Source organism: Arachis hypogaea, chromosome 7, assembly GCF_003086295.3.
Source record: "Arachis hypogaea cultivar Tifrunner chromosome 7, arahy.Tifrunner.gnm2.J5K5, whole genome shotgun sequence".
NCBI classification, from domain to species: Eukaryota; Viridiplantae; Streptophyta; class Magnoliopsida; order Fabales; family Fabaceae; genus Arachis; species Arachis hypogaea.
The window spans coordinates 75,419,802-75,447,226 of record NC_092042.1 but is presented as its reverse complement, the minus strand read 5'-3'; the positions used below and the strand labels follow the sequence as shown (position 1 = coordinate 75,447,226).

Genomic DNA, 27,425 nt, shown 5'->3' with positions numbered 1-27,425 from the left:
ACCACAATAGAGACTAAAGTGAATTCCTCCTAATAGAGAAGAGAGATATGCTTTGAGTTCCTATTTATTGTTTATGACGTAAAAGCTAATGTGGAGTTACTTTTTATGACGTAAAAAAACCTTTTGATGGTAAAAGGCTGATTGAAAATAGTCTTCTATCCATTCAAACGTCAGTTCAATAATGCAGAGTACAGAACATATCCCACTGAAGTTATACACTTATAACCAAGCTACGTGGTAATTGCGTCGTCTGTGCCATCCACATAAGTATGATGATAAATTACTTGATCAAACTTATTGTTTTTTAACAAATATAGTAAAATAAAATAAAATAAATTACACCATCAGTACGCATTGCAAGGGGTTAATGAAGGATCATAACAAACAGGCATTTTCTAGCCATCGTATTGGGGGATTACATAAAGATAAACCCACAACAGCACAGTCGATGCAGGATTGGCAAGAGTGGTAAATAGTCACAGTCGTTCAGATGCGCATAAACATTTCTTTTAAGAAATTGGTGTAGCTCTCGGGCTGCCCAGAAATACGGTAAACCTCCATCATTTGAACACCCCTTTGCACGTCTTCATCCTCTCCGTGATCAGACGTTACCAACATGGAACACAGGTAACGTGCTTCGCCGCTACCCTCCGTTGAGGCCCTGGCAAGCAGTTCCATCCATTATCTGCAAATCATTGGACGACCAAAAAAATAAGGCATCGCATGGGAAGATTAAACCCGGGTCAGCGGAAAAATCCATTAATTCGAGGAGGATAAGATGGATTGCAACGTGCCTTCGAGGTTGTTGCCGGCCGTCTACCAGGCATTCCATGACGGAACGAGTTGCATGTTGCGACCCGACGCTTACGACGATCTCCACGCAATCAATAAATGGAAGTTGTTTCACCGAAGCCTCGCTGTCACTGTGGCGTGGCAGCCTACTTGCCGCATGTGTGATCGTCTCACACAAGCGGCCGTTCATTCAGGGAACTAGAGAACCCACCCCCACAATTAAAGAACGCTGAAAGGACATGTTACTCGGCCACTCACCTTTGAATACAGTGACTCTGTGTCGGCTAACTAAATTAATATTATCCAACGAAATCTCCGTCACAGAAACACCATTAGCCTCTGCTGCTGCCCGTCTATGAATATTTTTGCGCACTGTGATCACACTATCACCCATGATCATCACAGGATTTCATAGAACACCCAACTGACCAGCAACTATAAGCTTGATGTTTGGGACCACACACATCGATTCCAAGTCAATCTTGCACCATATGGTCGATAGTTTGTGCGGGAATTGTTCATATCCGATCAGGTGTGGGATTCCATTGAGCACACGCATCGCCTGTACGTGCTGAATTGAGATACGGTTTATCCTAATCTTGCTCAGAAGAAGGTTTCCTACATCCAGAACGACCACATGTGTTGCAACCGTGGCATCACGTCCACCCCAGTTGACCCACAAGGCCTTACCAAGGTGGAACACTGAGCTTGCACCGAGGTGAGTGGAACACTGATCGTTTATGTACTCATGTTTCCAGCATCTGTTTGCGGAATTGAAAACATTGTAGTGCAAAAACCTATTTTTGAGGTGCCTCTTTGAAATATGGACAACGTAATAATTTTCAGTTCTCGCCCGGTATCCAAATGCGTATCCAATAACTGCTTGTTTCCATAGGGTGTCGGCCAGATCCTACAGACGCTGAGCGACTCGCAGCAGTGGGTTCCATACCATCAGTCCGGTATCAAAACCAGCCTGGCTATACCGAACACAAATCATACCGCAATCGAAGCCGATAACACTCCACCATCCGAATGAGCGCACGTACCAATCCCGATACTCCGGGGTCGGTATGAAGTCCCATGTCGGAAGGGGGTGTAGATCCCGCATTCGAGTGTTTCGCCTGTTGCCCCACTCCGCTATCCACTCCCCAAGCAAAACTGTCCAGTAATAAAGCTGCACTCCGCGAAGAGCCATGCAATGCTGCTCCAGTGGAATGTCCCTTCGTATTCGCGGTGGGGGCTGTGCGAACCCAAACTGACGCATCACTCGGTCCGCAGAGTGCCACTCGATACACTCAAACGACAACAACGAAGCAACGATATCACACACATCAAGATGTCTATGTAACTCGCCGGGAATGATCATTCCTTGGTACGGCCGCCACTCAAACTGCCACAGATAATTTGAATGTCAGAACCCTAACATTAATGTTTGGATCTAGGATTCATTAAAACCATAAATATTTACCTCCTGCATGTAGTCTATATCATGCCTAAATGTCACAACAGTCTTCTCTAACCACGCTGTACTCCGTTCCGAATGACTCCACCTGAAATATGATACAGTGAAAAAATTTTATGTCAGTAACCGTAACTGAAACATGCATAATGAATATATTCTCCGACAAGAACCATAAATATTTACCTCATGGCAGCTGGTATCTCAGCAGGTGGAAGGATATGCCTCGGTACGGGCGAAATACACGGCATTCGCTCCCATGCCCAAACAAACAACAGGTTAAGAGGACCATCCATCTCCTTCGTATCATATCGTGATGCACGGCATAGTGCTCTGTAAAGATGAGCGAGACATGCTGAACCCCAACTATAAGTATGGATCCGCTCGAAATCGCGAAGCAATGGTAGATACTTCGCATGGGCGTATGCGGTCGACTTATCTGTGAATAGGGTCGACCCTAACAGACAGAAAATCTGACATCTCACGTATCTCCTTATGGACTTTTCAGTGTCCAACGGCTCCTCATCTCTGACACTTCGAACCCAACCAAGCTTTATATAGGATTTCGAATTACGACTGAGCACCGGTTGACGACCGAATATTGCCATGCTCTGACTCTGAACGAAATCACTACTACTGTCAGTCCATCCACTCACAGGCTCTCCATCAATTGGTAAGCCAAATATATGTGCGACATCCTCCAATGTCACTGTAACATCACCCACCGGCAACACAAAAGTGTGAGTCTCCGGCCTCCACCTTTCAACCAGAGCAGCTAACAACGGGTGAGATCCTCTTATCATCCCAATCCTAGATACGTGGTAGAATCCGGTGGCACGTAAGTAGTTTTCAACCCTCGGGTTCCAACTCTGTGGCAGATCCAGTTTACGCACCAATAAATTTCTGTTGGGCTGCATCAACAAAATTATATTTGTTATATTACTTATAAATATTCATTTATTAATAAACAAACATTAATAAATGGATTTATAAAATGTATGTGATCACTTCAATTAATAATAATATTTACATATTTATTTATTTCAATAGTTACAAGTGCATTACCATACCTAAAATAATTTTTTTTCGTGCATCGACATATATTTCTCTAACATTATTAATAACAACCTATATATATTTTTCTAATATTTATTTATTTATTACTTTAACAATTATGTATTAAACTTTTGAATATGTTCAACATTTATTTATAGAATGTATATTATTTATTTATTTTATTATAGTATTATTTTTATATTTTTATCGTAAAAAAATATATTTTTTAAAAAAAATTTAGTTTGTCGTATAGAAAACTATAATATAATATATATTCTATTTTAATATTTTTATAACAGCAAATTAATTTAAAATTAACAAAAAAAGTTATATTTAAACAAATTAAATAACATAAAAACAGAAATAAAAATACACAATAAAATTATAATATGTTCCTTCGGAGCTTATAATTTACCAACTTACATAGATTGGATGATCCAAATAATTTATAATATGTTTCTCTGGAGCTTTATAATCACGAACCATTCTTTAAAATAAAAATAAAATAATATTTTTTTTTCTCCTATTTTTTTCACCCTTTCTCCACGGTGAAGCAGCAGCCAGCAAGCCCTCCTTGGAAGAATGCTTCTGTTTATATGGAGCAAGCCCTCCTTCCCCTCACTAACACTCTTTTTATCTCATTGTAACAAAGGCTTCCGTTTATATAGAGCTGGGAATGCCCCTGCACGCTGTTTACCGGGGTGAGACATGTCCCCTGCATGCCAGCAGCTTCAGCACGCCCCCCGTGGTGCATCGGGACTCTGCCACGCCACCTCCACCACGCCCTTGCGTGGTGCCAGTCGCTGCATGCCGGCCACGTCATCTCGCCCCTGCGTGGTGGGACACGTTGCACCGTAGCAGGGTCACCATGCCCCTGCGTGTTGACCAGCAGCTCCACCACCCGGTAAATCCCCCCATCCTCCAATATTCTCCCAAAACAACAATTACTTTTCCATAAGAAAAATAATTTCCGACAAGTCTACAAGTATTTATTAAAAAGATATATTATGATGAGTAAAGAATTTTTTGACAAAATAATTACCACATATAGGAGTAAAGAGCAGCATATCTTGGTGGAAAGGCATTCAGTCTTCCGTGGTAAAGTGATGGGCTTGAATCCTTCTCTTTGCATTTTATGGATTATTTTCTAAACCAATAAGAGGAGAACGCGCTAGAGCACAGAATGACCCGCTCAGTTCACAAATTTGGGTTGAATCGGCCGGTTTTGTGCGGATTTGTGTCGAACTGACCGATGCTAGACGGTCCAATTGTTTGGTCGATGTTGTCACCCAAACCACTGATTTACTGATTTTTCAATCGAATTGACCGATTCTGATAACTATAGCTCAAACCAACTTGTGAATTTTTGGTACGCAGAGTTTAAATTTTACAAACAGACTTTAGCATTAACGAATCGAGCCATAAATTATACTCAATTTTTATAAACAGTGTTTGAACTTGACCCAACTTAACTCAGCTTGGCCCTTTCCCATCCTGATGATAGTATATTTATGGTTAAGAATTATTGCTGTCAATATGTGATATTATAATTAAGACTTAAGAGAACAACACTACTAGATAGATAGTATTTTGGTTTTGCAAATTGCTATGGATTTTAAATAAATAAATAAGAGTTGACACAATAGAATTATGAATTATGATATGCAAAATTGGGAATTTAACAGGAAAAAAAAAAAACAAAACAAAAACAATATTGGTTTCTAAAGGCTAAGTTTGCACCTTTTACGATCTATAAATGAGTGAACATTACATGCTTCATATGAGTTAATGCACGTAACTTGATGTTACATAATTCTACATCCTGGAACATTAAACATTAGAGTTCTCTTAAATGCCAATTTTATCTCTAAGTTAAAATCATCACTCCTCTTCCTCCACCACCACCATGACCACTGCCGCCATTACATCATCATCGTTTGTCATCATTATCATCATCAACTCTTCCTAGAATACAAAATCAGAAACACATGTAAACTCCAGAAGAGGAGGGGAGAGGAAAGAAGAAAAACACCAAAACCAGATTTAGAACGGAGGAGACTGACACGATGAAGTAGAGGCGGACAACATTGCATAGCAGAAGAGCCAGTGGATTTAAGGTGGACAGTGTCACAAAGCAAAGGAGGTGGCAAATCTGAGGTGGACGCATCACAGAGCAGAGGAAGATTTGGGGACAAACACATCACGAAGCACAAGAGGCGGCGGATTTGGGGAAAAGAAGTTGCAAAGCAGAGGCAGTGAGGCAGCACTGAATCTTAAGGCAAATGCTTACGAAGCAAAGGTGGCAACGGATCTCGGGAAGAGGCATCACAAAGTAGAGGCAGCAGCAGATTTCGAGGGAGCATGAGAGGAAGTTGGCAGTGGCAGAAGCAAAGGTGGAGAGCCTATGCAGAAGTAGGGGCGGCACAGAATAGGCAGATGTAAGTGAGAGGAAAGAGGAGGTGAAGGTGGCTAAGAGTAGGACAAGCAAAAGCAATAGGAAGGAATGAGATGGAGAAGAGTACGAGAAAGACAGAGACAGGATAGATTTTAAAAACATTTAAAGATAAAATTGTAATAAAAATTGGAATTTTATGTGTATTTATGTATCAAGGTATCTAAAATATTGTCTCAACAAAAAATGGTAGACATGTACTATTTTGTCCATGTCTCTAGCCAGGCATGAACGCCAAACAAAGACAGAGAAAAACAAAATTATGTTTCACAAATAAGACATGGACCGAAATAATAAGTCTAAAGATACTGAATTAGTATATTTTGTAACCTTCCTGACAAAAAAAACACAAAAGACACAACTTATTTATTATTTTTTTTTCATTAATTTTATCAAATTTTCATAATTATACTTTTTATCATTATATTTTTCTTCCTAAATTATTTGTATAAAAATGAGAGTAAATTAGACTTTCATAATTTCTTCTAATTTATCACTAAACAAAGTACAAAAACGCTAAATTTTGTGTGTATATCCTTTGTGTCTTGTTTTCAGTGTCCTATCTTGTCTTGTTCTCAAAATGTAACAATACGGAAATTAATAGAGAAAAAAAAAGGGGGAAAAACAGAGAAGAGAAGAACCCAATCAAAGTAATAGCCTAAATCACTCGCATTTGAAATTCAAAGCTTCCCCTAAAGTAGATACTAGCATTCTCACCTGGTACATTCTTAACTAGTTTTCATCATCAAGGCGTAGGGGGATTTAACACCTATACCCTCACCTAGTTCATCCCCATTTGATATTCTAATAATCAATTGGATACATCATATTATGACTATTTAAATCACAATAATCTAGAAATTAATATTCATACAAAGATAAAGCACAAAGTATTGCCTCATCATATCGTCTTGGCCAAGAAGCAGGCAACCGTGTAACAAATAAACAAATACAAATTGCTTAAGGTGGCTGTTTTCAATGAATACGTCATAAGTAAAACTGTAAAACAATACTTCAACAACTGATTCACTTATAAATACACTCATATATAGCAACCTGTACAACTCATATACTTAAAAGATTACCAGTCCCAGTCATCTGCACCCTTTGTCACGCCAAGAATAATAGCAATTGTCGCCAGAACAGCCTGCAAAGATTATACCATTAAGTCAGGTAATTTTCATGCATAGTCAACGATAGTAAGGGTAACCGAAAATCTTCAGACTATCAAAATCTCGACCAAAATCACATTACAAGCTCACTAGTTACACATAGCTATAATAGAGTCATAATACAACAAAAGCTCAGGTTTTGAGCAGACAAATGAATAATTTCCATTGTAGACACAGAATAAAACTTGATCACGTGAAGATAGATAAAAGAATATACAAAAATTGATAACTGAAAAATATAACTCCCAGAAAATAAGGATAGAATCACTTACAGCAATTATACACGCAACATATCCAGGTTTCTCCCGATGGTCTACTCTGGAACAGAGCATAATTATTGCTCCGACATACCACGGAATACCAGCAAGCAAGAAGCCTAATATAAACCTTCACAACAGACAATGACAGATATGAGAATATTAACGTTGGATAACATTAATGTAAACGACTAAAACTGTTCCAGTACATTCCTATAAATGAAAAATAATAATTGCAACCATATCAGGCAACAGACCAAGGATGAAGAAGGTTACAGCGGCATTTCAATAATAAAGAAAAGGTGTAGACACCAATAAATGCAAACTGCTAAAATTCAAAACAGATCGCCTGGGAGGTGACATTTAAGTGTTGATGTTTGAGAAGGGTCTCATGAAATGGCAAATCCTATGCCATTTCCTTCTCCTCTTCTTCTCACACACAATGAGCAAGTTCTGATATTCCAATTCCAGCAGGTAAATTTGATATTAAAATATGATATTAAAATATGATGTCCATGCTAGGTAATTTCTGTACTAAATTACATAACATAAGAGTATTCTTACTTACAATAAAGGACTCAAAAATTAAGTCCACTAAAAAATATAAAACAAATATTCATCAACGATTAGTGGCAATAACCCACAAACAAAATTTGATTAACACAGAGTGGTATGAATGAAGCATTGAAAGCTGAACAACAGAGAAATCTAAATTTAGTTTCAAATACCATACAATGAAAATGCAAGACAACCTCCTTGTATCTACTTATTTACAAGTCATTGTTGTGATGTAATCTGCTACCATACAGGAAAATTACTTACAGGCACCAGCCGCAACCAAGACCACAGCAACCAAGGCGGGTTTCTCGTACAGGTCTTCCTTCAGCAACTGCATAACCTTGATTAAGGTCAAAGAGGAAATCATATCAAAATCCAGCTGTGGCAAACATGATTAAAGGAGTATGCTACACTACAAAGACATTATCATCAAATTCGCACCTATTATAAAATGAAATCAGAGTCTAATAACCATCTTCTAACATAAGCAACATTGCTTTAGTAAAACCGGCGCTGCATGATTTTCTAATTCCTATTAATTCATCTTAATGTAAATGCAAAAACTTGGGTTTGGATGGAAAAATGTTCAAAGAAAGATCTATGCTGTCAGAAAGTCTTAGAAAATCATCCCATCACCTAAGCTTGCCCCTTGAGTCACAGGCAAGAGAATCGAATATCCAATGATTGAAACCCTATCCCTATATTACTACTAGCCTTCAAATTTATATCCAGATCACTCCTATCACCAAACTCAACCATTTTAAACCTTCAAAAATCAACTTCAGATGAAAAAAGTAAAAATAAAAAAATTATAATCAATGAAAATACCAAGTCAACCCAAGTGTCTGAACCATTTTCCACGCAGATTAAACTAAAACTTTCTGCAGCTGAAGCATATAATAGGACACCAACCAGGCAGAACATAGCCAAAGCTAGAAGCAAGAAATTAAATTAAAAAAAAAACATCTCGAAAGTTCCAACCTTTGATCCAATCCAACCCACCACTCTAATCAACCACCTAATCATTTTAGGAACGAATCTAACCCTTAAGATCACAAAACCTTCGAGTCCAAAGCTCAAATCAAATCCCAGAAAAAAACTAAAAAAATAAAAAAGAGGTGATGGTGGTAGAGAGGGATACCAGGAACTGCTTGGTAGCCATGAGGGTAATAAGGAGGATGAGGAGCCGAGTGGTCAGCGGCGCCAGGCGGCGGAACAGGGTGGGGAAACCCGATGGCTGGGTGAGGATCCCGCGGAGGCGGAGGGTAGTTGGAGACGCCTTGGAAGGTGCCGTACTGAGCAGCAGGGTAGGGCTGAGGTGGCGCTGCGGAATGAGGGGGCGGTGGCGGTGAAGAGTGGTGGTGGTGGGATGTGACGGCGGCGTTGGAGGGGGGTGGTGGTGGTGACTGAGCAGGAGAGTGGTGGTGATGGGATGTGACGGTAGAGGGTTTGTCTTGTGCAGTCATGTTGGCCTTATCTTGTGTGTGTGACTTTGACTGCTGAATCCGTGTGTTTTGTGTGTGGAAAATAAGCTCTTCTAAAAGTCTTAAAAGGCTAATAATCAAAACAATGGGTACTAGTTTGTTGTTGCAGTGAATTTGTTGTGTGTGGTTTTTTCACTCTTTATGGTTGGTTTGGAGATTGTGGGAAAAGGGAGAAGACTTTAATCGCGTGGACCACAAGGTGAAATTTTGTGTGGATGGATTAATCATGTATTCATAATTTGAACATGACTTGTTGAATTGATTACTTACTACTTGGGCAATAAGCAATTTTTAAGAAGCACAAATTTTTATAAATTAAAAAATTATATTTTTAAAAATATTTAAGATAAATTTTTAAAGATGATTTATATTTATTAAAATTTAAAAATTTAATATATCTTTATACATTAACTAAGTTTTAAATTTAATTCTTATAATTATGTTTATTATTGTATTTTTAAATTTAAAAATTATTTTACTAAATACAATTGTTATTACTTGTATTTATTAAAAATTAATTTTAATTTAATTTATTAAATATAAATATTATTATTTTTAAAAAATTATCTTTTAAAATTTAGCGTTTATATACTATTTGTAAAAAAAAATTTACCAAATCAAAACTAAAATTACAAAAGTACAAACTTTTTAAAAAAGAAACTTATATTTTCACTATTTTTTCTTAGAAAATAAACATGCAAACGGGAGATTTTTTAAATATAAATAAAATAAATATTTTATTTTTTAATATATATAATTTTGAAACAATTTATACATTTAAATCGCATCTCAAATATAGATATTTGATATAAATACACATATCTCGTAAGCTTTTAATAGATATCTTTTGTATTAATCTCAAGTGCAATCAAGATGTGTTAGCCAACCAAAATATGTTTATTCATCTTGAAAACATAATATCTACTATCTAAGATATGTATAAATTTAAATAATTACATTTAAAATTGATATAATTTGTTACTATTTAAATGGTATTAGTGGATATAATTTATTACAAATTACATCGTATTGATTTAATTTTATTCAAATGACTCAAAATTTTTAAATTATAAAATTTTTATTTTAAAATTAAGATAAATATAATTTAAATTAAGAATTTAATTTACTATAACAAAAATAAACGTATTCTTATAACGTGCTAATATTGTTAATTACATAGTTGTTAGAATCGAACTAGTGATCAAATCGTCCATATTATTAGATCATTAGGTTATTAGTTCAATCGGTGAGTTAATAATTAAACCGATTGATCCGATTCTACTTAAATAAAAATACAAAATAGTAAAAAATATAATATAATGCAAAAATAGATATCAAATTAGTCTGTATTACAATAATATCTTAATTTAACATAATAAGGATAACAATCAAATATTAAACCTACATTAAAATAGCAACATTAAAGCATTAAAACAGCAACAATCAAATATAAAAATAGTTTAACTTTGATACACTGATAGTGTAAAACGTTTTACATAGTCGTATAATTACATCCGTTCTTTTGGATAACTATTCACGCAGTCAATGTGAAAGGTAGTTATTTTTACTTATGTAACATCGCATAATTAGATACACGTATAAAAGTACTTTATATTGACAGTATATCAAAATTAAATTCATATAAAAATAGCAACAATTAAGTATTAAACCTATATTAAAACAACAACAATCAAATATTTAATAACAATAATCAAAATAATTTCAATTAGCATCAATTTATCTATTCTAAACTTACAAGAAACAATCAACTATTAAAAATTAATATAGAATAACTAAAAAATAATGTTATTAAATTTGAATGACTCTTTAGACATTACAAAAAATTTTGGTTAAAACGATGGTTTTTTGACGTAATTACTATAGTTTTAACCGTCGTTATTTCTAAAAATAACATTTTCAAAAAATGCCATAATTATGGGCGCCATTTTAAATATTACTCAGTTTTCAAAAAATTGTCACAATTTTTATGGCTAAAACGGTAATTTTCTCTATGTTTAAAACGGCGGTCAAAATTACCATTTCAACCAGATAAAATGACGATTTTTTAATTGTTTAAAAGACAGTTTAAAAGTGTCATTTTACAGATTAAAATGGCATTTTTTTAAAAAATGACAATGAGAATTGCTGTTTTTACTTGTTAACATGACATTTTTTACTTGTTTAAAATGACGATTTAACCGCTTTTTTACCTAATTAAAATGACAATTTTATACCGTTCAAATGACAATTTTATTCGTTGTTTTTACCTGATTAAAATGATAATTTTATGTTATTTTTTATCGAATTAAAATAACAATTTTTGCTCATTTAAAATAGTGATTAAAGCTGCCGTTTTGATCGTATTAAACCAACAATTTTTTATTTAAAATTTTGTAATAATAAAAAATCATAAACCATAAACAAAACATCAAATATAACATATAATTTTTATAATTCATACATAATCATCAAAAACCAAAAGTCATAATCTATAAATAAAGGACAAATATAACATATAATTTTTCAATAATACGTCTTAATATATAGCTGTTAAACATAAAGACTTCGTTAAAAATAGATCATGCTTCTTTGTTGTTCATTCTAAAAACGTTACTTTTTAATTCTCTTGGTGGTGCAACTTCGCTCTCGTCTATAATTTCTATCATAAAAAATATAATTTATAAACATAATAAAAAAAATAAGAAAAAGATGATACCAGTGTTATAATAATTGTCTCTGGCATTCCTATATCGTTCAAGGACTTCACCAATACATAGCAAAGCATCATGACTAATTTCAATCTTTATTACTATCCAATTCCCAAATTCCAAACATAAATCAATTTATAAAATAAATCTTGCAAATTGCAATACAGACACATGATTGATACATAGATTAAAGAAATAACAAGAGTTAGCTTCAGAATATTGTTACCTATCCTTCATGCGAAAGAGAATCTTTCTTGGCTCTTCTTTTACTTTATTTTCCACTATTTGTTTTGCATAGTCCCTTAAGTTTTGTTGCATTCTTTTAACTATTTCTTCATCCAAGTCAAAACCAGAAATACAAGCTGAAAGTTCTGATACAGCAGCTTCAGTCTCACGTTTAAAAAATTTTCTTATTGAAATCCAAGTGTCTTTTTCACCTGCTTCAAATAGTGACTCTGACTCCACAGGCTCAATCAGGGCCTTGGCCAATTGTTTCTACCCCAAAAAAAGCCTCCATTTCAGTGTTTGACAGAGATATGAAACATCATCAAATGACTAATCTCTTATGATGTGATGATACCATTACCTCAAATTTAGTTGTTATTTTTGATAACTTTCTGTCATGCACAGATGAAGCATGTAACTGAATATCGCAATGCAAATATGTCTCTGACTTTTGATGCACTCCAACTAGCCTGTCTCACAGCAGCATCTGAAAAGTACAAATAGAATTACAAAAGCACCAAATAGAAGTGAGCACTTCACCAGCAATATGAAAGAGATATTCCAAGTAAATTGATATGAGAGAACATATATCTTTTTTGTGAGAAGATATGAGCATAAGATGCTAATGTAATTCATGTGAGAAAATAGGAACATAAGAAAGTATATATCTTTAACGAGGCTAGTGGCTGTGAGGCTGCCGGGCGGTGAGGGAGAAGGATAGGGTGAGTCAGCGAGGCAGAGGACAAAGAGGCGAGGCTAAGGACTCTTGCGACGACCTTGCACGATCGCAGGCTCTGTCGGCGAGGTAGATAGCTAGAAAATAAATCAATTACTAGTTAAAATTAAGGTTTAAAAAAACGGCAATGGCGGTGCCACGGCGTTATGGCGTGGCAGATTTTGGCCTCGCCGCCATAAAGAGGTCGCCGCAACGTGTTTTTTATGGTGAGCGAAAAGGCGGCCGCGATTGCGGTGGTGCCATGGTGGAAATATCGGGTTTTTACGGGTTTTTTAAAAGAATATGAGGATAATTGGGTAAATTAGGCAACCTTAAATGATATCACTAACTTTAATTATTCAAAAAATTTTTCTCTGTTCTCTGCGCCTCTTCTTCACGTGAAAACTCCTCTCCCTGTTTGTTCTCGGTGCATCTCGTTGCCGTCGATTGTCACTGCCGCCCGTCGTCGGTCGCCACTGATCATCGCTGTTGGTCATCACCGCCCTCATCACCACTGTCGTTCCTTGCTACCGCTGCAAACCACCGTTTCTTTTTCTATGGTTCGTAGTTTCTTGCATATTATTCTTATTTTTTTGTTCAGTTCACTATTTTTCTCTCTTCCGTGAATGAACCGTGATAAACCTCTCTTTCTCCAAATTATTTTTTTCTGTTCAGTTTACTATGTCTACTTTCCAACAAGTTCCTGATTTTAATACCTCTGTCCTTGCTCCTGATTCCAATGAGACAATGGCTTTGGTCTTTCTTTTAAGTTTTTAGTTTTTATATTCTATGTTTTATGTTTATTAGTTAAATTTGCTACTATATTTACTCATTTTGGTGCATTAATTAGAGATAAGGGCTATAGAGATAAGGACGGTTCCCTTGAAGATAAGACGACCTCGCTCGAAGATAAGATAAAGATAAGATAAGATAACTAACTTATCTTATTTGAGAAGGTCGCTCTACATCATTATAAATACACTGAAGCACCTAAGTATAACTCATACTCTGATTCTACTAAAAATCTGCTTAATACCTTTGCTAACTTAAGTATCGGAGTCCCTTGCAGGTACCACCACCCATCGGTGGCGAAGGATCAGCAGCGTTGCCAGTCCAACAAATCGGACACGACAGCTCCGGCCGCCACACACAAGCCAAACCCATCATCTCCGATCAGTACAAAAAATCTCGTCCGAGATCGACCTACAGTTTCAGGTAACCATCGGAACATTTATGACTAAAAAAATGATTATATAGATTAGATGTTACAGTTTATTATATTTGCAATTTTTTTGTATATTTTTTATACATATATATTCATTTTTTAGATAATTCGTCATTTCTCGCAATGCCATTTGCCATAATTTTATGACAAATTTTTAGCTCACCGCCATGAACTGCCATCCGCAATAAAAAATTATGGTTAAAATTGCAAATGCCTCATACTCAAATGTATTGGTATATTGGTATGTGATACCTAACAAATAAATTAGAATATCCATAATATTCATCAAGGAGAAGACACCAAAAAAGGCACATCAAAAAATTGGTAAATCTAAGGGGCATAATGTACTCTTCGTAGAACAATACTCTAATATGTAATCTCAACAATGATAGTAGTACATCATAAGTTAATTAATCAAGTTTAAAAAATTTTAGAACATGACATCAAAATAAAAAAAAAAAAGATTCCATTTAATTCACCTTGAGAAGAATAAAGATGCAACCATTCTGCTCCTTCTTTCTATTTGATTCACATATTACAAATTTACTTTGTTCTCCTTCACTTCAATCCAAACTACACACTTCATCAGATTGATTCAATTTATTAGCTATTGATAATCTTCTTTGACTAGTGCGATGCCATTCCAAATTATTATCACTTTCAAGGTTTGGCCATTTTACCCAGACTTTATTACCAAAAAAATCACACACATAAATGTTCAGACTCATACTATCATTTTTCACTTAGATTTTTCAATAGCCATTTTTCATTTTGTTATTAGTTTAGATTTAGATTAAGGAAGTAAGAGTTATATTCAAAAATTTAGATCAATAATTCAAGAGATCAAAGAAATTAGAATAAAATATTTTCAAGAGATCAAAGAAAAAGGGGGAAAGAACCTACCTCGCGAGTTTGTCGAAGAAGAATCTCACAGCATAGTAACTTGATGGCTGAAATTTTCGGTGTAGGAGAATGTCACCAGAGGAGATCGTTGCAGGAGGAGACGTCGTAAAAGGAGATGTCGCCAAAGGAAACTGTTGCAAGAGGAGATTACCATTGGAGGAGAGGTCGCTAGAGAAGATCGCCGCTGAAAGAGACATCGCCGAATGAGGTCATTGTTGGAGGAAGTCGTTAGAGGAGGAGATCGGCCAAAGGAGATCGTCATAGAGGAGATCACAGTGGCAGCAATCCAATCTTTCTCTCACACTCACAACGTATGATTCAAAGTGTAATGAGAATTGGATTAGGGTGGTATTTTATGTAGCGGTGATAATGGCGTTTCGAAACCACCAGAATCAACTAAAACCGCCATTAAGTGCAATTCAATTATGGCAACAATAAAAAACATCATAATGCCCAAATATTGTTGTAATATTAATGTCATTTTATGTCTCTTTTTGTAGTGAAATTCGATTAGCATAATGTCCTTTGACTCCGATCCACTCATTCAATCCATTAAAAGGATAGATTAGATTTCAAATGAAAAAAATAGTGATACTACCCGTATAAATATTTTTGTAGTTAAGTTTAGCTAAGTTGGTTGATGCAGATTTTACAAACCATAAACAATCGACAAGTGCGCCGAATCATACCAAGTAATACCACGGTAGTGGGTTATTGTTTCCACGAGAATTAACAAACTAAGCAAGCAATAGTCAATTGATTATTCTAGTTAGACAATCAAAATCAAGGGTTTCAAGAGCAATTGCATAAAAACAGTAAATTGAATAAAAGCAAGTCGTAAGTAATTGAGAAAGAAATATGATTCAAAAGAGTTAAGGTTTTAGAGATGTTGAAACTTCCGGAAAAATGTTTTTCACTTTTCACCTTGATCAAGCAATGATGTATCTATGGCAAATCATAAGTAATCAAACTCCAATTCCATGATAATTCAATTTCTCTAATCCTAATCAATTATCAATTCCTTTTGATTAATTAATTGTGATAAGAGGTTAAGAACGTTCACTGATTTAAAAACCACACAATCCTCAAGAACCAAACTTGGTTGATTCGATGTCACTAGGGTGGAAAAAGGCCAGGCGACCTGTCAGGGGCCTGCAGCCTGGCCTGTGTTTGGTCTGGCCTGGCCTGACCTGTTATAAAATAGGTACACGCCCAAACTCTTTTAAAAGCCTTAATACATTAATAGGCCAGGCCCAGACTTACTAATTAGCCTTATAGGCCTGTCAGACCTGCCTGGGCCTGTTAAAATATAATTAAATATATAAATAATTATTTATTATTAATAAAATTATGAGATATTTTAAATTTATTATATTTTATTATAAATATTTTTGTATATTTTAAATATGTTAAAAGTTTAAATTTTTTTATAAATATTAAATATATGACATATTACATATAACTATTTTTATTAAAAAATAAATTTTTTAAATAATATTTTTATTTTTATAAAAAAATTATCAGGCCTTTTAACAGGCTTCATGTCAGGCCAAGCTGAATAACAGGCCAGGTCTAGTACTTTATAAAGTGCCTATAACAGGCTGCAGGCCAGGCTCAGGCCAATCAATTGTATGACAGGCCAGGCCTGTTAAGAGCAAAGCCTGGCCTGTTTCCACCCCTAGATGTCACTTATCAAGTCCAAGTTCAAAATCTAAGAATCATGAGAAATTTTTTCAATATTAATTCAATTAATTAACTTTTCCAAGATATTAAGAGAATTCAAGTCAGAAGAGAATTGTTTTCCAACACATTCAAATTCTTTGGATGAAGAACGGAAACTTTTTTTAAGAAAAAATTAATGTATTAATCAAGATAGAAAAGCTATAACATTAGTCCATAGGAATCAACAGAGCTCCTAACCTTGTCCAAGGAGATTAGTAGCTCATGTTTCAAAATAAAAAATAGAATATGAAAAACGGTAAAAAGCTTCCCGGTCCTTAAGATCAGTTTTCAGGATTTCTTTTATACTAAAACCTAAAACAAAACTAAACACTAAATGCAAAATTAAAAAAAACCTAATCAAATATTTCACAATTAATTTTCAAATCTTTTTAGTGATTCAGGTCCATCACTTAATGATCCAATCCTTGACTTGGTGATCCAATAAGGGATTAAGGAGAATCTTTTTTAAGTGTGTGATCTTGGGCCTTTGGGGCGTGTAGCATGCCCATCCACTGGCGTGTTGCACACCACTCTGTTTGACACCCCTAAAAGCACTACTCCTGGAGTGTTGCACGCCCAGAGGCTGGCATGTGGCACACCCAATGGTGCTTCAAGTTGGTTTTCTGGAGTTCTGTCCCTGCGTGCCATGTCTTGAACCTGTGTGTGGCACACTAAACCTTTCTTCAATCCTAGGAAGTGAGGCATTGGGTGTGTGGCACACCCTATGTATGACGTGTTGCATGCCAATTGTGTGCATGGGAATGCCATTTTTCTAGGCATGTGGCATGCCCACCTCTTTGGCGTGTTGTGATTTGCCTTAGGTTTGAGCCTCTGAAAAGTTGGCCCAGCGTGCCATGCTCCTGCCTTGGCGTGTGGCACGCTGGGTTGTTAAAATTGTCTTAAATCTTCTTCACTGGGTGGATGACATGCCCATTGCTCGGCGCGTTGCATGCCGGCTTCAAAATCATCCTTGGGACGAGTTGGTGTGGGCGTGTGGCAAGCCCAAGCACTTGGCTTGTTGCACGCCCACTTGGTGCAGTTCTTTTGCTTCTTGGACTCCTGGACCAGCGTGTCATGCCTTCACATTGGTGTGTGGCATGCCAGGTCCTCTGTTTTGGCTTGTATGTGCATGTGGCACGCCCCCTGTATGGCATGCTACACGCCAGTTCTCTGCCTCCTGAAGAATGTTTTTCTGGTTGTTTTCCTTTGCTTGTACTTTGCTTTTCTTTTGCTATTATTTTTCTACAATTTACAAGAAATCAAAGAACTCAAAGTACTAATAGAATATCATATAAAAGCACATAGTAATCAAGCAATAAGTCATCAATTTCACCTAAGAAACACACAAGAAAAGTACATAAGATGCTCATGCATCATAACACCAAACTTAAGCTCTTACTTGTCCTCAAGCAAGCAAAGAATCATGCCTTAATCATCAAAGTTTTAAAGCTTAAAATGCAAGGGTGAATGGTAGCAATTCAAAAGATTTTGGTTAGCCGTTTCACTTATGCACAATTCAACACAAAGGGTTATAATCTTTTAAAGCCTCTATCTGGATTAGATTATGGAATCCTTCCTTGAATCATCACCTTAAAGCAAGCTTATTTACTTTCTTTTCACATTTTATTTTTGTTAGGTGCTTTGTACCTTGAGTCTAGCCGTGACTAATATTTTGTTTCAAACTTTGCTCGACATAGAAATACCACAAGCTCTTTGATCGGGAGCTCTTTAGTTCACAATGTCCTTTTAACATTCCCAATTAGAGGTACTCAGAGTCTTTGGCTTTTCTTTGTTTAGGGGGTTATTTGCACCTTTGAGCTTAACTGTGACTCTAAATGCTTTGTTTTCAAGTTTTTGCTTGATACATAATCACCATAAGCACTTGACTTAGGAGGTTCTTTGAGCTCATTTTTCTTTCAATTTCCTTAGTCAGTGGTGCTCAGAGCCTTAGACTTCTCTTTTAACCCCCTTTTTTATTAATTATTATTCATTATATTTTGCTTCTCCAAGGCTTTGTCAAGTGTGAAGATCCCATAATAGTGTTCTAGACTAAGGTCCCAAACAATTTTGCTCAGTAAGTGTTGAACATTTCAGTTAATTTGGCTTTCCAAACTCATATTGTCATACTCTCTATGTTCAATACCTTGTTCCTTTGTGTTTTTTTCTGGGCACATGTTCTTTGCTTGATTTTTATAGCAAGTACAATTATAATTTTGGGTTGTGATGGACAAATCATGATAAGCACATGGGAGACAAAAATCATAGATGTATTATATAGAATAGAACATGATAACATACATGCACATAATTAAAAAGGAATGAGACAAATAGAATTCAACAACCTTAGTTATCATTGCCATCCTCTTCCTCATCTTCCTCATCGTCCTCTTCATCACCTTTTAGGCTATGTAGAGCATAGCCTCCAATACCAAATTTAGAATGGTTGCTTGTCTTCAAGCAACAAAAAAAATAGTAGTGATAGACATAGAAATAATCATGATTATCTAGTGAAAGCAATTAATATAACACAAAAATGTATACATAACATATAAATTTTTGTTGCAAATATCTTTTATTGGTTGGTGAGTCAGTTATAATTTTTTAAAGATTTCCATTTTATGTATAAAAAATTTATGTATTGTGCATAAAAAATTTGTGTTTTGTATGAAACTTTTTGTATTGTATGTATTTTGTTGGTTGAGTGTCAATATTTTGGACATCTAATTCTTCAAAAAGATTTTGTGATGTGCACCAAATTTTTTTGTATTGTGTTCCAAAATTTCTATGTTGTACCTATTTTTTTGTTGGGTACAATGTTCTAGACATGCGGTCTTTTAAAAATTTGTGATGTACATCACAATTTTTGTGTTGTACATTAAAATTTTTGTACTATAAATCAAACTTTTGTGCTCTAATTTTTGAACATATATAAGAGAAGAAGAAAATAAAGATGTCCACGATGATGATGATAATAAAGGAGGATGAGAAGGAAAAAGAAGAAGAAAAAAATTAAACAAGAGAAAAAGTCGTTAAAGAAGACGACGTTGCCGAAGAAGAAGAAAAGAAGACAAAGACAATGACAACTACGTTCAAAAAAAAAAAAACACGTGTATCTGACTTAGTGAAAACTTAAATGATAAAATTGTTTGGCCATGTAGCTTTATTGATAAAAAAACACAAATTAAAAAATATATTTAAAAAAAATTAAGATTCACCTCAATCCAAATATTGTTAAAAATTATATTTAATCGACATATTTATGTGTAAATTTTTATTTAAGCTACCAAAACTAATTAGTATAGTGTAACAAAGTGTGTGTACACCAACATAAATTGAACCCATACTTTTTTTTCAGTAAACTAGAAAGAAATTAAAAAAAAAAAGTGTATCCTAATTTGAAATATAAAGCATGAACATGAATATTAAGGGAAAAAATAATATAATTTGTTGGGAGTTGAAATTTCACAAAAAATGAGAATTTTTTGTGATTTTCAAAAATATAAAGACAAATAAATTTGTCAGAAAAAATTGCAAAAAATAAATTTGTCAAAGGGTGAATAATCAATTTTTATTTTTTAATTTAAAAAAATAAATTTATCGATTGTGAATTATCTTTTTTTATTTTTTAATATAATTTGCTATCTTTTTTATTATTTTGAATTTTTTAAAAGTATAATATGCCAAAGACAAATTATGAACATCATATATCAATAAATAACAATATTTTACCATTCTTTTAAAAATCAACAAACTCAAAGTCATATACAAATTAAAAAGTAAAATGTTGAAAGGCAACTCGGCATGTTTTTTAAGTTAAATTATGTGAATTTTTATTTTGAAATTTTAATAATTTCTTAATTATGTGATATTATGTTAATTGTGGTTAAGGATTTTAAACTTAAATTATTATAATTAAATCCTTGTATATACTAAAGGATAATGTTGTACATTTAAATGTGTTATATTTTGATTATATTAAGTATATATAAAAATCAATTATTAAATTATTTATCTATATAAAATATATATTAAAATATAAAATATATTTTTAAATATATAAAATAATACAAAAATTTGAACCCGAAAATTATTAATTAAGTTATAAGATATTTATTGTGTTAAATAATCTCATATTTATTATTATTATATATAGTTAATTTATATATATAAAAAAGTAAAAATCAATACGCTAATTAGTGTATGTTTCTATGTTTTATATTTGATAATATATAAAAATATATGAATTTTTTATTAAAAAATTAAATGAAAAAAAATATATATAGATAGTAATTATCACTATAAATATTTTACAAAGTCACCATTAAAACTAATGTTTAGCGATTTTTAATGTTAAAAACATTAAAAATAAATAGTATTTCTCTCGACTAATTTAGTTGGTTCAGTGGTCATCTCATCCGTCTGTTTAAGCAAGTATTAGGAGTTTAAATTTTGCATTGTGTGTGTAGCAACCCATTGACTAGCGATAAACCCTTAAATAGAAAGTACTGTAAACAAATAGTAGTTATCTTTAAAAAATATTTATTTGTCTTTAAAGTAAAATAATTTCTCATCGATAGCAATATTTGTTGGTATCAAATTTATTCTTGAAGCAAAAACAAAAGAGGGTTGTAAAATACATCCAAATTATATGTTTAAACTAGAGGAATTTTTTTTTTTGAGAGAACATCTTTTGTTAGAGAATGTGAGAGAAAGGCGTGAGCGGAAGAGAAGGGAGAGAAAGTGCGAGAGAAATCAAAGGGGTGGGGAACGGTGAGTGGCAAGTAATGACTAGGTATCGTACTAGAAACCATTGGAGAGTGGTTCAACTATTAACACATCACAGTCATAGCATCCAGCGACTGTCACAAAATTAGGAAGAGGAAAATGGAAACAAAAAGGGGAACGAAAGGCATTCAATTATGGTGTTCGTTGACAATTTCCCATTAAGCACAACGGTTGAATGGATTTAGAAGATTTTTGGAAGGGGAGGGAGGGTCACGGACGTGTTTCTGCGAAGAAGAAGAGGGTGAATAACCCTCTAAAGTTTACTTTTGTCAGATATGCAACTAGAACAGATATTTTGAAGGCCATCCAAAAGTTGGACTGATGGAGGGTTTGGGGATGCAGACTGAATCTATTAGAGGAAAAACATAGAAGGCCAAGGACGGTTGAAAATAATGACACATCATCTTAAGTAATTTTCAGGGGTTCTTTTTTATTTATTTTCTTAGGTTTTTAATTAAATTTCTTATGATTTCTAATAGAATTTAATAAATAATCAAATATTTAGAGTTGGGATAGTGTTTTCATGTTTTCAGGAGTTTTGGACTTAAAAAATAGCAAGAATTAACATTTTTTCACAAAGAAAGCACAAAGGAAATAGAAGCATGGTCCAAGAAGCGTGGCCCAAGAGCATATCCTAAGGAACAAAAGCGTTCCCAAAGGGAAGGAAACTTGAACCCAAAACACATACGCCTAGCATACATGTCCACCAGCCCTGACCTCTTCACACTCAGAAAGTCATAACTTGAGCTATAGAAGTTCAAATAAGATGGTTCTAATTGTATTAGAAAGCTAACATGCAGAGCTTCAGAATGATATACATATGTTTATATTGGACATTTAGTTTTAGCCATGTACTACCATCATCTTTCGGATACAAAAAAACAGCGTCTTAGACAACTCAAAATGCAAGCCCATTGTAGTCCAACTCTTAGGATTCAATAATTGAGATCCAAACTTAATTATTCACATCATCAAAAGTCTTAATCATATTCAGAAGAGCTGAAAATCTAGAAGATTAATTATTAATCTCTCTAGAATCATAAGAGATTTGGTTGTTAGGATTTGATTTAAATTAGTATTTTAAATTTGAAATTGAAGTCAGTAAGTAGTTAGCTTATCTTGCTCTCTGGAAGATAAGATTAGGAGTTTGAATTTGAATTCTAGAATTAGGATATAAATAAGTGAACCTCATTCACAAGAGAGGTATCGAGGAGGAGGATTTTTGGATCCAAATCCCATCAAATTCCTCCGTAATGTGTTTTCATTATTTCTTTCCTATTTCATGGGTATCTAATTCTCTATCAAAGGGTTAGGAGCTCTGTTTATGTTTTCTATGGATAATTAATATACATTATATTTATTTTATTTTGAAGTCTTGCATTGATCTATTTCATGATTGAGTTATTCTTTCTTCATTAGGACTAGTGGATCGAGAGATAAGCTAATTCTTCTTGGATTCTTTTATTATAATTGGAAATTTAATATTTGAATAAAAGCTTGAAAACTCTTTCACAGGTGTTCCGAAGGTTACCTAAAACCGTAGGTCGATCTCGGACGAGATCTTCTGTACCGGTCGGAGTTGACGTGTCCGGCTGGTGGGTGGTGACCGGAGTTGTTGTGTTTGACTTGTTTGACTAGCTATGCTGCTAATCCTTTGTCACCGGAGGGTGGTGGTACCTGCAAGGGACTCTGATGCTTAAGTTAGCAAGGGTATTAAGTAGGTTTTTAGTAGAATCAGAGTATGAGTTATACCTGGGTGCTCCAGTGTATTTATAATGGTGTGGAATGACCTTTTTAGATAAGATAAGTTAGTTATCTTATCTTATCCTATCTTATCTTTGAGTGAGGTCATCTTATCTTCTGGGGAACCGCCTTTATCTTTTCTGGGCTTTAGCTGCCTTTAGATTGGGCTGTGTTCCTTCATTTGGGCCTACTTGGGCCTCTGTGACGTTTTGTCCGAGCCCTTTGTGAAGAGGTCGGACATTGGCCGAGCTCGTTGAGAAGAGGTCGGATAGTCTAATTTGAAGAGGTCGGTCGGCTTGTCGCTAAGCATCCCTGGGTCGGATAGCTTGACCCACGGTATGAACAGTGCCCCTGTTTGAGTTCGATCTTTCCGTGAGATCGTGCTTTTCAGAGCTTCGATCTCTTTGGAAGTCGTGCTCAAGCATCTGTCTGGCTTATTTCTTCATTGCTTTGCAATCTTTGCAGATTTTCTAGAGGTTTGGTACTTCACAGTTCAACCTCTTTTAAGTGGTAGTGTGGGTTTTCTACCCTTGCCTTCTAGATCACGCCTTGCTTTAAGTTTGTGTTGACAACCCTCTGCTTTGGCGAAGTTATCCTTGCGGCTTGATATCCGGGCTTTTAGTGACTTGTCCAACGACTTTTTAGTGTTCTTTATACAGAACCTTTTTTAGTCTCAAATGACGTTCGTAGCCCTGTTTGAGGTTGTTCCTTCTTTGAGTGGAGTTGTATCCCTTTTGGCTAAGCACATTTGAGCCTTAAGTTGTTTCCCAACCTTTTGGCTTGTTCTTTTTTGAAGTCGTACTTGCGCCTCTTCTTTAGCTGACGTCGACCTGTATGACTTTGCCCCTGCTTAAGTTTGGATCTTTCTGTGAGATCGTGCTTTCAGAGCTTGGATCTCTTTGAGGAAGTCGTGCTCAAGCATCCTGACTTTGGTCGATCTTTGAGTAGTTTCTCCTCTGTGCGAGTCTGGTATTGCCCCTTTTAGTTTGTTGAGGGGACTTTTCAGCCTTCTTCTAACTTTTTTGTCTTCGCTGTTCGGGCTTTTTAGTCATAATCCAACAACTTTTTAGGTAGTGTTTCGATGTGGAACCTTTTTACAGTTTGTTTGGATGACTATTCCCTTCCAACTTCAAATCCTCGTAATAGTCAATCCAGAGCTCCGATTGACGAGTCGTCAGCAACCACGTGTTCATCTCGGAATCCTTTTCAAAACCCATTAAAAAATTTGGTAACAAAATCTCAATTTCACACCCAATTCTTCTTTCCCCAATTTTGAAAAGTTTGAGTAAATGTGTTGAGATTTTGTTAAATTTTGGTATTTAGGATCAAATTAGCATTGTGGACTTGCCGGGTCTTATCCCGAATTTCTGTGGATAAGGTGAGGAACCATTAACTCTTGTGAACCATTAATGATTATGAACCATAGTTTGATTTTGTGGTATTTATGTGGAATTAGAGTGAGATATATATTTTGGAGATAAATTTGGTGATATCAGTGACTAGAAAGCGATCCGTGGAGGTTGTGTTATTGTTTGATGAGGATTCAGGAATTTGGACACTTGAGAAACGAGGATATTTGAGGTGCTTTGGCACTAGAGAGGCATCGACCAAGGTATGGTTTTGGTTTCTCGTAGATAATATATAATGTTAAGTGAAAAATTAGGTTAAATGATCATACGATATGCTTGAATGTGTTGAATTGTTAAACTTGATAGAGTTAATGTGTGTGTGTGTGTGTGTGTGTGTGTGTGTGTGTGTGTGTGTGTGTGTGTGTGTGTGTGTGTGTGTGTGTGTGTGTGTGTGTGTGTGTGTGTGTGTGTGTGTGTGAATGAATTGTATAGAAACTTATTAATAATAATGATGTAATGTGAGTCTTGATGACGGTTGGTGAGGTTGTGATGCATAATGTGTATGATGATGAGAATCATGAGTTTGAGCAATGAGTGTGGAGATGTGGTGCTATGAATTATTAATGAATTGTGCTATTGTTGGCTATCTGTTGTAAGACAAAAATTGATAAAATTGAGTATTGGGAGGTTGTGAAAGAAATGAAATGGTTAGGGAATTGCTTTTAGTGAATTTGAAGTTATTTTATGCTGTGAACTTTGGTTTTGAAATTGAGAGTTTGGAAAATAGAGGTTTTGAACTCTTTTGGTAAAAATAGGTTTTTAACGAACTTCGGCAGATCATAACTTAAGCCTCAGACTTTGAATTTAAATGAAGTTTGTTTCAAATTAAAGATAATCTCTAGAGCTTTAAAACTGTTTAAAGTTTGTGAAAATCAAAGTTTTGTAGAAAAAGTTATGAATGTCGAAAGTTAGGTGTATAAAAATAATTTTTAATGACTTAACAGCTTTTGGAGCAAAAGGGAGTATCGCGTACTGGTAGACGAAATTGTGATCCTCAAAGTTGATCTCTTTGTACTTGTATGAAATTTAAATATTGGCTCTATCAAAAATACCCCAAAGAGATCATGGTATGATAAATTGGGATCTTAATAATCCCTGGTGTGATCATAACTCCGTTCAACTTAACCAGCAAGTGTACTGGGTCATCCAAGTAATACCTTACGTGAGTAAGGGTCGATCCCACAGAGATTGTTGGTATGAAGCAAGCTATGGTCACCTTGTAAATCTCAGTTAGGCAGATTAAATGGTTTATGATAAGTTCGAAAATAAATAATAAACAGAAAATAAAATAGTAAATAGTTACTCATATAATTCCATGGTGGGAATTTCAGATAGGCATATGGAGATGCTGTGCTCCTCTTGAATCTCTACTTTCTTATTACATTCATCCAATCCTTCTTACTCCTTTCCATGGCAAGCTGTATGTAGGGCATCATCGTTGTCAATGGCTACATCCCATCCTCTCAGTGAAAATGGTCCTATGCTCTGTCACAGCACGGCTAATCATCTGTCGGTTCTCAATCAGGTTGGAATAGAATCTCTTGATTCTTTTGCGTCTGTCACTAACGCCCAGCCTTCAGGAGTTTGAAGCTCGTCACGGTCATTCAATACCGGAATCCTACTCGAAATACCACATACAAGGTTAGACTTTCCAGATTCCCGGAATCCTACTCGAAATACCACAGACAAGGTTAGACTTTCCGGATTCCCATGAATGCCGCCATCTATCTAGCTTATACCACGAAGATTCTGTTGGGGAATCTAAGAGATATGCGCCCGGCCTAAGGTAGAACGGAAGTGGTTGTCAGTCACGCGCGTTCATAGGTGAGAATGATGATGAGTGTCACGGATCATCACATTCATCAAGTTGAAGTGCAACGTATATCTTGGAATAAGAATAAAAGAGAATTGAATAGAAAATAATAGTAATTGTATTGAAACTTGAGGTACAGCAGAGCTCCACACCCTTAATCTATGGTATGTAGAAACTCCACCGTTGAAAATACATAAGTGAGAGGTCCAGGCATGGCCGAATGGCCAGCCCCCATATCTGAGAACTAATTGTCCCAAGATGATCCTAAGATCTAAAGTGATCAAAAGATGTCTAATACAATAGTAAATTATCCTATTTATACTAGACTAGCTACTAGGATTTATATGAGTAAGTAATTGATGCATAAATCCACTTCCGGGACTCACTTGGTGTGTGTTTGGACTGAGCTTGATCTATCCACGAGCTGAGGCTTCCTTTGGAGTTGAACGCCGAGTTATAGCGTGTATCTAGCGTTCAACTCCGGGTTGTGACGTGTTTTTGGCGTTTAACTCCAGACAGCTGCATGTACTTGGCGTTGAGCGCCACTTTACGTCGTCAATTCCCAAATAAAGTATGGACTATTATATATTTCTGGAAAGCTCTGGATGTTTACTTTCCAACGCCGTTGAGAGCGCGCCATTTGGAGTTCTGTAGCTCCAAAAAATCCATTTCGAGTGCAGGGAGGTCAGATTCCAACAACATCAGCAGTCCTTTGTCAGCCTCCTATAAGAGTTTTGCTCAAGTCCCTCAATTTCAACCAGAAATTACCTGAAATCATAGAAAAACACACAAACTCATAGTAAAGTCCAGAAATGTAAATTTAACATAAAAACTAATGAAAACATTCCTAAAAGTAGCTTGAACTTACTAAAAACTACCTAAAAACAATGCCAAAAAGCGTATAAATTATCCGCTCATCACAACACCAAACTTAAATTGTTGCTTGT

The 27,425-nt window shown here is 35.0% G+C and overlaps 2 protein-coding genes across 2 annotated transcripts; both read right to left on the bottom strand.

Annotated features, from left to right (window-relative positions):
• Positions 1–160: 160 nt before the first annotated feature.
• On the bottom strand, positions 161–5,508 carry LOC112703485 (protein MAIN-LIKE 1-like). Its single transcript, XM_025754947.3, has 6 exons — positions 5,371–5,508; positions 5,193–5,272; positions 4,005–4,236; positions 2,438–3,162; positions 2,261–2,342; positions 161–2,182 (listed from the first exon to the last, which is right to left on the bottom strand). Exons 1-6 carry the CDS (start codon positions 5,506–5,508, stop codon positions 1,703–1,705), a joined length of 1,737 nt encoding a protein of 578 aa, XP_025610732.2. The 3' UTR covers positions 161–1,702.
• A 1,080-nt stretch (positions 5,509–6,588) lies between these two features.
• On the bottom strand, positions 6,589–9,438 carry LOC112703483 (large ribosomal subunit protein eL20z). Its single transcript, XM_025754946.2, has 4 exons — positions 8,888–9,438; positions 8,011–8,086; positions 7,204–7,318; positions 6,589–6,906 (listed from the first exon to the last, which is right to left on the bottom strand). The coding sequence occupies exons 1-4, from the start codon at positions 9,210–9,212 to the stop codon at positions 6,841–6,843; spliced, it is 582 nt and encodes a 193-aa protein (XP_025610731.1). The 5' UTR covers positions 9,213–9,438; the 3' UTR covers positions 6,589–6,840.
• Between the last annotated feature and the right edge of the window lie 17,987 nt (positions 9,439–27,425).